Consider the following 9199-nt stretch of genomic DNA (forward strand, 5'->3'; position numbering starts at 1 on the left):
TAAGATGACTGTGGCTCTAAGAGGTCCCTTTTTAGGGTACAGTATCTGCCTTGTGTGTAGTTGTCTACATTTAGGTGTACAGTATCTGCCTTGTGTGGAGTTGTCTACATTTAGGGTACAGTATCTGCCTTGTGTGGAGTTGTCTACATTTAGGGTACAGTATCTGCCTTGTGTGGAGTTGTCTACATTTAGGGTACAGTATCTGCCTTGTGTGGAGTTGTCTACATTTAGGGTACAGTATCTGCCTTGTGTGGAGTTGTCTACATTTAGGGTACAGTATCTGCCTTGTGTGGAGTTGTCTACATTTAGGGTACAGTATCTGCCTTGTGTGGAGTTGTCTACATTTAGGGTACAGTATCTGCCTTGTGTGTAGTTGTCTACATTTAGGGTACAGTATCTGCCTTGTGTGTAGTTGTCTACATTTAGGTACAGTATCTGCCTTGTGTGTAGTTGTCTACATTTAGGGACAGTATCTGCCTTGTGTGTAGTTGTCTACATTTAGGGGACAGTATCTGCCTTGTGTGTAGTTGTCTACATTTAGGGTACAGTATCTGCCTTGTGTGTAGTTGTCTACATTTAGGGACAGTATCTGCCTTGTGTGTAGTTGTCTACATTTAGGGTACAGTATCTGCCTTGTGTGTAGTTGTTACATTTACACACAACACAGTATTACATTTACATTTAAGTCATTTAGCAGAGCTCTTATCCAGAGCGACTTACAAATTGGTGCATTCACCTTATGACATCCAGTGGAACGGCCACTTTACAATAGTGCATCTAAATCTTTTAAGGGGGGGGGGGTGAGAAGGATTACTTTATCCTATCCTAGGTATTCCTTAAAGAGGTGGGTTTCAGGTGTCTCCGGAAGGTGGTGATTGACTCCGCTGTCCTGGCGTCGTGAGGGAGTTTGTTCCACCATTGGGGGGCCAGAGCAGCGAACAGTTTTGACTGGGCTGAGCGGGAACTGTACTTCCTCAGTGGTAGGGAGGCGAGCAGGCCAGAGTGGATGAACGCAGTGCCCTTGTTTGGGTGTAGGGCCTGATCAGAGCCTGGAGGTACTGAGGTGCCGTTCCCCTCACAGCTCCGTAGGCAAGCACCATGGTCTTGTAGCGGATGCGAGCTTCAACTGGAAGCCAGTGGAGAGAGCGGAGGAGCGGGGTGACGTGAGAGAACTTGGGAAGGTTGAACACCAGACGGGCTGCGGCGTTCTGGATGAGTTGTAGGGGTTTAATGGCACAGGCAGGGAGCCCAGCCAACAGCGAGTTGCAGTAATCCAGACGGGAGATGACAAGTGCCTGGATTAGGACCTGCGCCGCTTCCTGTGTGAGGCAGGGTCGTACTCTGCGGATGTTGTAGAGCATGAACCTACAGGAACGGGCCACCGCCTTGATGTTAGTTGAGAACGACAGGGTGTTGTCCAGGATCACGCCAAGGTTCTTAGCGCTCTGGGAGGAGGACACAATGGAGTTGTCAACCGTGATGGCGAGATCATGGAACGGGCAGTCCTTCCCCGGGAGGAAGAGTAGCTCCGTCTTGCCGAGGTTCAGCTTGAGGTGGTGATCCGTCATCCCAACTGACTATGTCTGCCAGACATGCAGAGATGCGATTCGCCACCTGGTCATCAGAAGGGGGAAAGGAGAAGATTAGTTGTGTGTCGTCTTGCATAGCAATGATAGGAGAGACCATGGTGAGGTTATGACAGAGTCAAGTGACTTGGTGTATAGCGAGAATAGGAGAGGGCCTAGAACAGAGCCCTGGGGGACACCAGTGGTGAGAGCACGTGGTGAGGAGACAGATTCTCGCCACGCCACCTGGTAGGAGCGACCTGTCAGGTAGGACGCAATCCAAGCGTGGGCCGCGCCGGAGAAATGCCCAACTCGGAGAGGGGTGGAGAGGAGGATCTGATGGTTCACAAGTATCGAAGGCAGCCGATAGGTCTAGAAGGATGAGAGCAGAGGAGAGAGAGTTAGCTTTAGCAGTGTGGAGCGCCTCCGTGATACAGAGAAGAGCAGTCTCAGTTGAATGACTAGTCTTGAAAACCTGACTGATTTGGATCAAGAAGGTCATTCTGAGAGAGATAGGGCGGGAGAGCTGGCCAAGGACGGCACGTTCAAGAGTTTTGGAGAGAAAAGAAAGAAGGGATACTGGTCTGTAGTTGTTGACATCGGAGGGATCGAGTGTAGGTTTTTTCAGAAGGGGTGCAACTCTCGCTCCTTGAAGACGGAAGGGACGTAGCCAGCGGTCAGGGATGAGTTGATTGAGCGAGGTGAGGTAAAGGGAGAAGGTCTCCGGAAATGGTTGGAGAAGAGAGGAGGGGATAGGGTCAAGCGGGCAGGTTGTTGGGTGGCCGGCCGTCCAAAGACGCGAGATTTCATCTGGAGAGAGAGGGAGAAAGAGGTCAGAGCACAGGGTAGGGCAGTGTGAGCAGAACAGCGGTGTCGTTTGACTTAGCAAACGAGGATCGGATGTCGTCGACCTTCTTTTCAAAATGGTTGACGAAGTCATCTGCAGAGAGGGAGGAGGGGGGGAGGGGGAGGAGGAATTCAGGAGGGAGGAGAAGGTGGCAAAGAGCTTCCTGGGTTTAAGAGCAGATGCTTGAATTTTAGAGTGGTAGAAAGTGGCCTTTAGCAGCAGAGACAGAAGAGGAAAATGTAGAGAGGAGGGAAGTGAAAGGATCCAGGTCCCAGATTAAGCCCTGAACTAGAAATATATTTCAATGGTCGTCCTCCATTGGGCCTGCTTTTCAGTCCAGGACTTGGCTTAATCCGTGTCCYGGAAACCAGTCCATACATTATATTCCCGTTGTTTTATGTATGTTGTTGATGAGCCGCGATTTACTCCTTAGGACTGTTCCTCTTCGATTCCCTTCACAGGAGCTAGAGAGGATCACCGGTAGCGTTCCCAGACCACGGTCCCGTGACCCCGCCGTGGAGAGGCGTCTGTTACGAGTCAAAGACCGCTCGCACACACAGCCTATCACCAACGAGGAAGTGGACATCGCTCACATGTACGTCACCCTCTGATCATTACTGAGCGCCACTAAGGTCATTTTGTTAACAAAGCAAGGGTTAAAAAATGTGGCTTGAGGACAGGTGAACAGAAAGTGACACTATCTCTTAACTCGCTGTTTCTTAACTCTCTCTCCTAACTCTGTCTGACTGCTCTGTCTGTCCTTGTCTGTCCCCTCTTTCCTGGACATATAAAGTGGCCCTGCTATGTCCTCACAAACGGTGATGGTCCACTCCACAGTAGCACCTATCACCAGCCCCACTGTAGTCAGCACCATCACAACCAGGTACGGGTGACTGCGCTGTGTGTGTGAGGGAGCACTGGACATGGGTTTACCTTATTGATATCCAATTACAGCAAACGCAAACAAAAATCTACATTCCATTCAGCTTTCATTTGGCTTGTGACATTGCATGGAATGTAACGTTCATCTGTGATTAATATGAAGATATTATTGATTCATTCATAGGGTTGCAAAATTCTGGTAACCTTCCCAAAATAGATGGGGGGGGTTTTTCTCCAGAAATCCTGGTCAGAGGATTCCGGATGTTCTGCTTATTCCCTCTGATTCCAGGAATCTTCCAACAGGGATTTCTGGAATTTTAGGAAAGTTACCAGAATTTTGAAACKCTATTCATTCATTTGTAGTTGTTTTCTCTAGAGCAGGGATGGGCAACTGGCTGTATGCCCCCGATCAATCCTGATCACCACAAAACATTTTATTTTGTATTTATTTTTTAGGAACTCAGTCGGGGTCTCAACTTACTGTTGAGAGGTAAAATACACAAGATGACATTTATAAATTTGGTTGTGCATCAACAGTTCTCTCATGTCAGCAAAAATGTTTTAGATTGTTAAGTTAGTCTAGTGGGCAGCTATTTAAACTTGTAGTAATCATGGTCAAATTACCGACTGGGGGGAGGCTACCATTGATATCGTTAGTCACTCTCACTCAGATATCATATTAAGAACTGCAAACTTTTCTCCGCCAAATGTCAAAATGAGTAGAATTACATGAAATTAGTTTTAAAGTGGCTAAATCTTCTCTCCTCCACAATGTGTAGAATTGCAGCAAACTTGCTTTAAAACTGCTTTTTTTAAATGATCTGTCCACTGTCAAGAGGGGGCCGCCAAAACATTTTGCTTAGGGCCGACTAAAGGCTAGTGGGCTCTCTGACTGCGTGGGTGGGTATGCAGACTGATGCCTCATGTCATGAGGAGTTATGATTTTTTTTTTATTGCTCCCCCCTCCATCAAACTTGCCAATCCCTTCTCTCTAAGGATACAGGTTGAATGTATTTGGCAGGCAGACTGAGGATACAGGTTGAATGTATTTGGCAGGTAGACTGAGGATACAGGTGGAATGTATTTGGCAGGCAGACTGAGGATACAGGTGGAATGTATTTGGCAGGTAGACTGGAGTGGTCAGGTTGATGTATTTGGCAGGCAGACTGAGGATACAGGTGGAATGTATTTGGCAGGCAGACTGAGATACAGGTTTAGGAATGTATTTGGCAGGCAGACATAGGATACAGTTGAATGTATGTGTGGCAGGTAGACTAAGAGGATACAGGTGATTATTGGAGATAGTGGACTTGAGTTATGGCAGGCAGCTGTCTGCACTACAGTGCCTCCTGCTGTTGGTCGTGTTCAGTTGTCTCACATCACCTCGCTACTTTGCTAACTCACTCAGCATGTCTTGCTTGTTTCCCTGGAATAGCTGTGTGAAAACCAATGACATATATAGAACCCTGGATTGCTGATGCTAAGTATTGGCCATTCAGAGGCTTTGAAGCTACCGGTCGGCCATATTGGCACTCCCTTAGTAGGAGCAGTCTTCCCATAGGAATGGAATGGAATTCTACAGTATTTCAATTCAAATACAATATGACATGTATTAGGAATTATTTGTTTTTGTAGTGGGACAGTAACATTAGTACTCGAATAAAATACATTTTAAGGAAAATGTCATTTTTGAATTGGTATGTTTAGCCTCACGTAATCTCTTAAAACTAGCATTAAAGGTGTCTGTAACAGAATGACGTGTCAAAACGAATATCGACATTAATAAATTAATTTCTAATGCTTCCCCAAAACATTTTTACAAATTTGAGAGGAGCTACCAAGATGGCTGCGCCTTGTGGCTTCAATACAGCGACCCCTGTTTGTCACCCAAGGTTTATACACATCTTTGGTGTGAACCTCATAGACGGGTTGGTTGTTTAGCAACTTTTTTTTTTTTTTAACTAGGCAAGTCAGTTAAGAACAAATTCTTATTTTTGATGACGGCCTAGGAACAGTGGGTTAACTGCCTTGTGGGTTAACTGCAGAACGACAGATTTTTACCTTGTCAGCTCGGGGATTCGATCTTGCAACTGTCACGCCCTGACCATAGAGAGCTTTTTATTCTCTATGTTGGTTAGGTGTGACAACATAGAAACATAATCCCCTAGATGACCCACCATCTAGGGGATTATGTTTCTATGTTGGCCTGGTATGGTTCCCAATCAGAGGCAGCTGTTTGTCATTGTCTCTGATTGGGATCATATTTAGGCAGCCATTTCCTCTTTGTGGGATCTTGACTATGGATAGTTGCCTGTTAGCACTTGTTAGCTTCACGTTTCGTTTGAGATTTATTGTTTTGCTGTGAGTTTCACTTAGTAATAAAAAGATGTGGAACCCAGATCACGCTGCGCTTTGGTCCACTTATAACGATCGTGACAGCAACATTACGGTTACAAGTCCAACGCTCGAATCACTTGGCTACCTGCRGCCCCAATGTACTAGATCATATTTCTCAATCATTAATAAACATTTCCAGGTGAAAGCCAAATGCCATAGCTTTCTGTGGGGGGAAACATACATTATTCAAAATATTACTTTATTGCTAGATTAATGAATACAGCCATAACAAAACAGTGCAAACAGCTGTCAGCTCAAGAGATTCTAATACCGATAGGTTGCAGAACTATGGGGCAAAACTGACGYGGTTGGATTAGATTGTTGACAACATGTCAACTATTTAGTCTCCAAATGTTTGTTGAAAACATACATTTGCACAATGAGCACTTGTTGTCTCTCAAAATGATTGTTACAGTTTTTGGTTAGCTAACTGGTGAATTTTTGCCTCTTTAGCATAGACATGACATCAGTCAAAATACTCAAAATAAGTAATGGGATCAATAACAAGATACAACGAGCCGAAACAAAACACCTACAATTCTCCACAAGGCAGCTTCCTGTCATTTGTTACTAGCTATCTGACCGTTCAGAATCATAACGTTATTTGTCACATGCGCAGAATACAACAGGTGTAGACCTTACAGTGAAATGCTTACTTACAAGCCCCTAACCAACAATGCAGTTTTAAGAAAATACCTACAAAAAAAGTAACAGATAATAATAATTAAAGAGCAGCTGTGAATAACAATAGCGGGGCTATATTCAGGGGGTACCGGTACAGAGTCAGTGTGTGGGGGCACCGGTGCCGAGGTATTTGAGGTAATATGTACATGTAGGTAGAGTTATTAAAGTGACTGTGCATAGATAATAACAGAGTAGCAGCAGGATAGAAGGGGAGGGGAAATGCAAGTAGTCTGGGTAGCCATTTGATTAGCGGTTTAGGAGGCTTGTGGGTAGAAGCTGTTGAGAAGCCTCTTGGACCTAGACCTGGTGCTCCGGTACCGCTTGCCGTGCAGTAGCAGAGAGAACAGTCTATGACTAGGGTGGCTGGAGTCTTTGACTATTTTTAGGGCCTTCCTTTGACATCGCCTGGTATAGGGGTCCTGGATGGCAGGAAGCTTGTCCCCGGTGATGAACTGGGCCGTACTCACTACCCTCTGTAGTGCCTTGCGGTCGGAGGCAGTTGCCATACCAGGCAGTGATGCAACCCATCAGGATGCTTTCCGTGGTGCATCTGTAAAACCTTTTGAGGATCTGAGGACCCATGCCAAATCTTTTCAGTCTCCTGAGTGGGAAAAGGTTTTGTCGTGCCCTCTTCACGACTGCCTTGGTGTCCTTGGACCATGTTAGTTTGTTGATGTGGACGCCAAGGAACTATAGGGGGAAGAAGCTTGTTCTAACACAATATATTCTTGACTTAAGTATCTTTCAACTTTTTTCTCAGCATCACTGCTTCCACTATTGTTTATACTCTTAAAGGGATAGTTCACCCAAATTACAAAATGACATATTGTGTTTCCTTACCCTATAAGTAGTCTATGGACAAGGTAATGCAGGAATCCATGCTTTGGTTTTGTTTACCTGGCCACTGTCTCCAGATGTAATTTTGTAATGTGGGTGAACTGTCCCTTCAAGTTTATATGTTGAAATGTGTCACACGTCTTGTGATGCTGGCTGAGGGAAGAAAGGTCAAAAGGTGAAGTCAGTTTAAAACTCAGTGCATTGGTCAGGTTCCCGTGTGGGGCGAGTGTAGCACCCAGCTTTGTTGACCGACCGAGGATACACTTAAGATGTTGYCAGAACCAAACGACCAATATTCTCTACTACAGATGGCCAACAGCATCATCAGTTTGACTAACTACTTCAGTGTAGTCTATACACATCTACTTATAACTGCTGTTGCCACCCCACGGCTGCATCCCGATTCTACACCCTTCTCCAAAAGTATGCACTTGCCAATGCTTACACCATCCTGACTGCTGCGCTCTCGACCAATCCTGTGCTTTTAAATCCATGACAGGATGTGTGTGCAATTGCAAGGGGGTGGAGAATCAGGATGCAAACCATGCTTTGATCAGGAATTWGTTATTTACCTTGGTGCTATTCACAGGATACGTGTATCTGACTATTAACAATGTCGTTTTAACAGAATGTGTTGAACTAGTTACTCAACTTCAAAATGAAGGAGAGCCGCACACTCTAGGAGCTCAGATGCAAAAATGTAATATCCAACGTTTCGACAGCCAAGCTGTCTTCATCAGGGTATAATCACAAACACTGCGGGATGACTCYTTTATATAGTGTCAAAAGACACACAGGTGTCGGTAATCATGGCCAAGGGTGYCCTAATCATTGGTTCATTCTCAAATATTAAAATGGCATACAAAGAACAGCATACAAAAAACAAATGGATAGCATACGATCATAGATTCATTTAAGACTACACAAGCTTACAAACAATTACAATGSCAAAGTCACAAGAATGGCTTCAGATCAAAGTCTACGTTGAGACCGAAGGGAGCAAGGGTCTAACTAGTTACTCATCCAGAATGTCAACATTCTCTACAGTACATGCATTACATATGGCCCTGCAGCTGTTACCCAAAGCAGCACAACATGCACTCATTGTGTGTGGTTCCTCCTCCCAGCTTGCAGGAGGCGTCACAGCACGGCTCCAAGGTGCGGAGCATGGGGGAGCAGGAGAGGGAGGCCCGGTCAAGGCAGGCAGGAGAAGGACCAGGGCCTGAGAGMATGATGGAGGACCTGGGTCCGGATGAGCCTGACCTTTCCACTCTCAGGTACAGGGAGACAATGTGCTCAACTCCTAGTCTGCTTCCCAAACGGCACCCTAAGCTCTATACTGTATAGTGCAGTACTTTTGACCTGGGCCCGTAAGTGCCATTTGGGACACAGCCTTACTCTCTTGTGTAAACAAATGAAAGTGTGCTTAGAGCCGCCCAAAAAATAATCACATCAAAAGTGATTTGCAAAAGACCTGATCTGATTTGGCCAAAATACCAATTAGTGGCAAAATATCCGAATTGTGCAGCCTGAGTAAAAGCAGCCTATTTAGGGAATATAATGCTATTTGGGTCACACCCACTGATTTACCATCTCCTGTCCTGTCCCAGCCTGGTGGAGAAGATGGCCCTGTTCAACCAGCTGTCCACGCAGCCCTCCAAGCCTGCCGCTAAGGGGGCTGGGGCCTCCAGGGTGGACACCCGCCAGCGTAGGGCAAACTCCCGCTTCCAGACCCAGCCCATCACCCAGGGAGAGGTGGATCAGGTAGGGAGTCAATCACTCCTGTTATCCATTACCCAGGTAGAGGTGGATCAGGTAGGGCAGGGGTGTTAAACTCACACAGGGAGGGTTGAAGGCTTTTTTTTTGTTGCTTTTTACCTTTCAATATGCATTTAGTATCTAGACAAACCAGGGGTGAGATTATTTACTGAATTACTTGACCTTAATTAATCATCAAGTACAAGGGTGGAAGAGACCCGTGACACTT

General features: G+C 45.8%; 1 protein-coding gene across 1 annotated transcript in view; it reads left to right on the forward strand.

Moving 5' to 3' along the window:
• LOC112069146 (supervillin-like) overlaps positions 1 to 9199 on the forward strand; it is a 108749-nt gene that overhangs the window by 27785 nt on the left and 71765 nt on the right. Inside the window, 5 exon segments of the mRNA XM_070438429.1 lie at positions 5 to 36; positions 2874 to 3007; positions 3206 to 3295; positions 8340 to 8489; positions 8823 to 8976. Of these exon segments, the coding sequence (XP_070294530.1) occupies positions 5 to 36; positions 2874 to 3007; positions 3206 to 3295; positions 8340 to 8489; positions 8823 to 8976 (560 nt within the window).

Source organism: Salvelinus sp. IW2-2015, unplaced genomic scaffold, assembly GCF_002910315.2.
Source record: "Salvelinus sp. IW2-2015 unplaced genomic scaffold, ASM291031v2 Un_scaffold917, whole genome shotgun sequence".
In the NCBI taxonomy this organism is placed as follows: Eukaryota; Metazoa; Chordata; class Actinopteri; order Salmoniformes; family Salmonidae; genus Salvelinus; species Salvelinus sp. IW2-2015.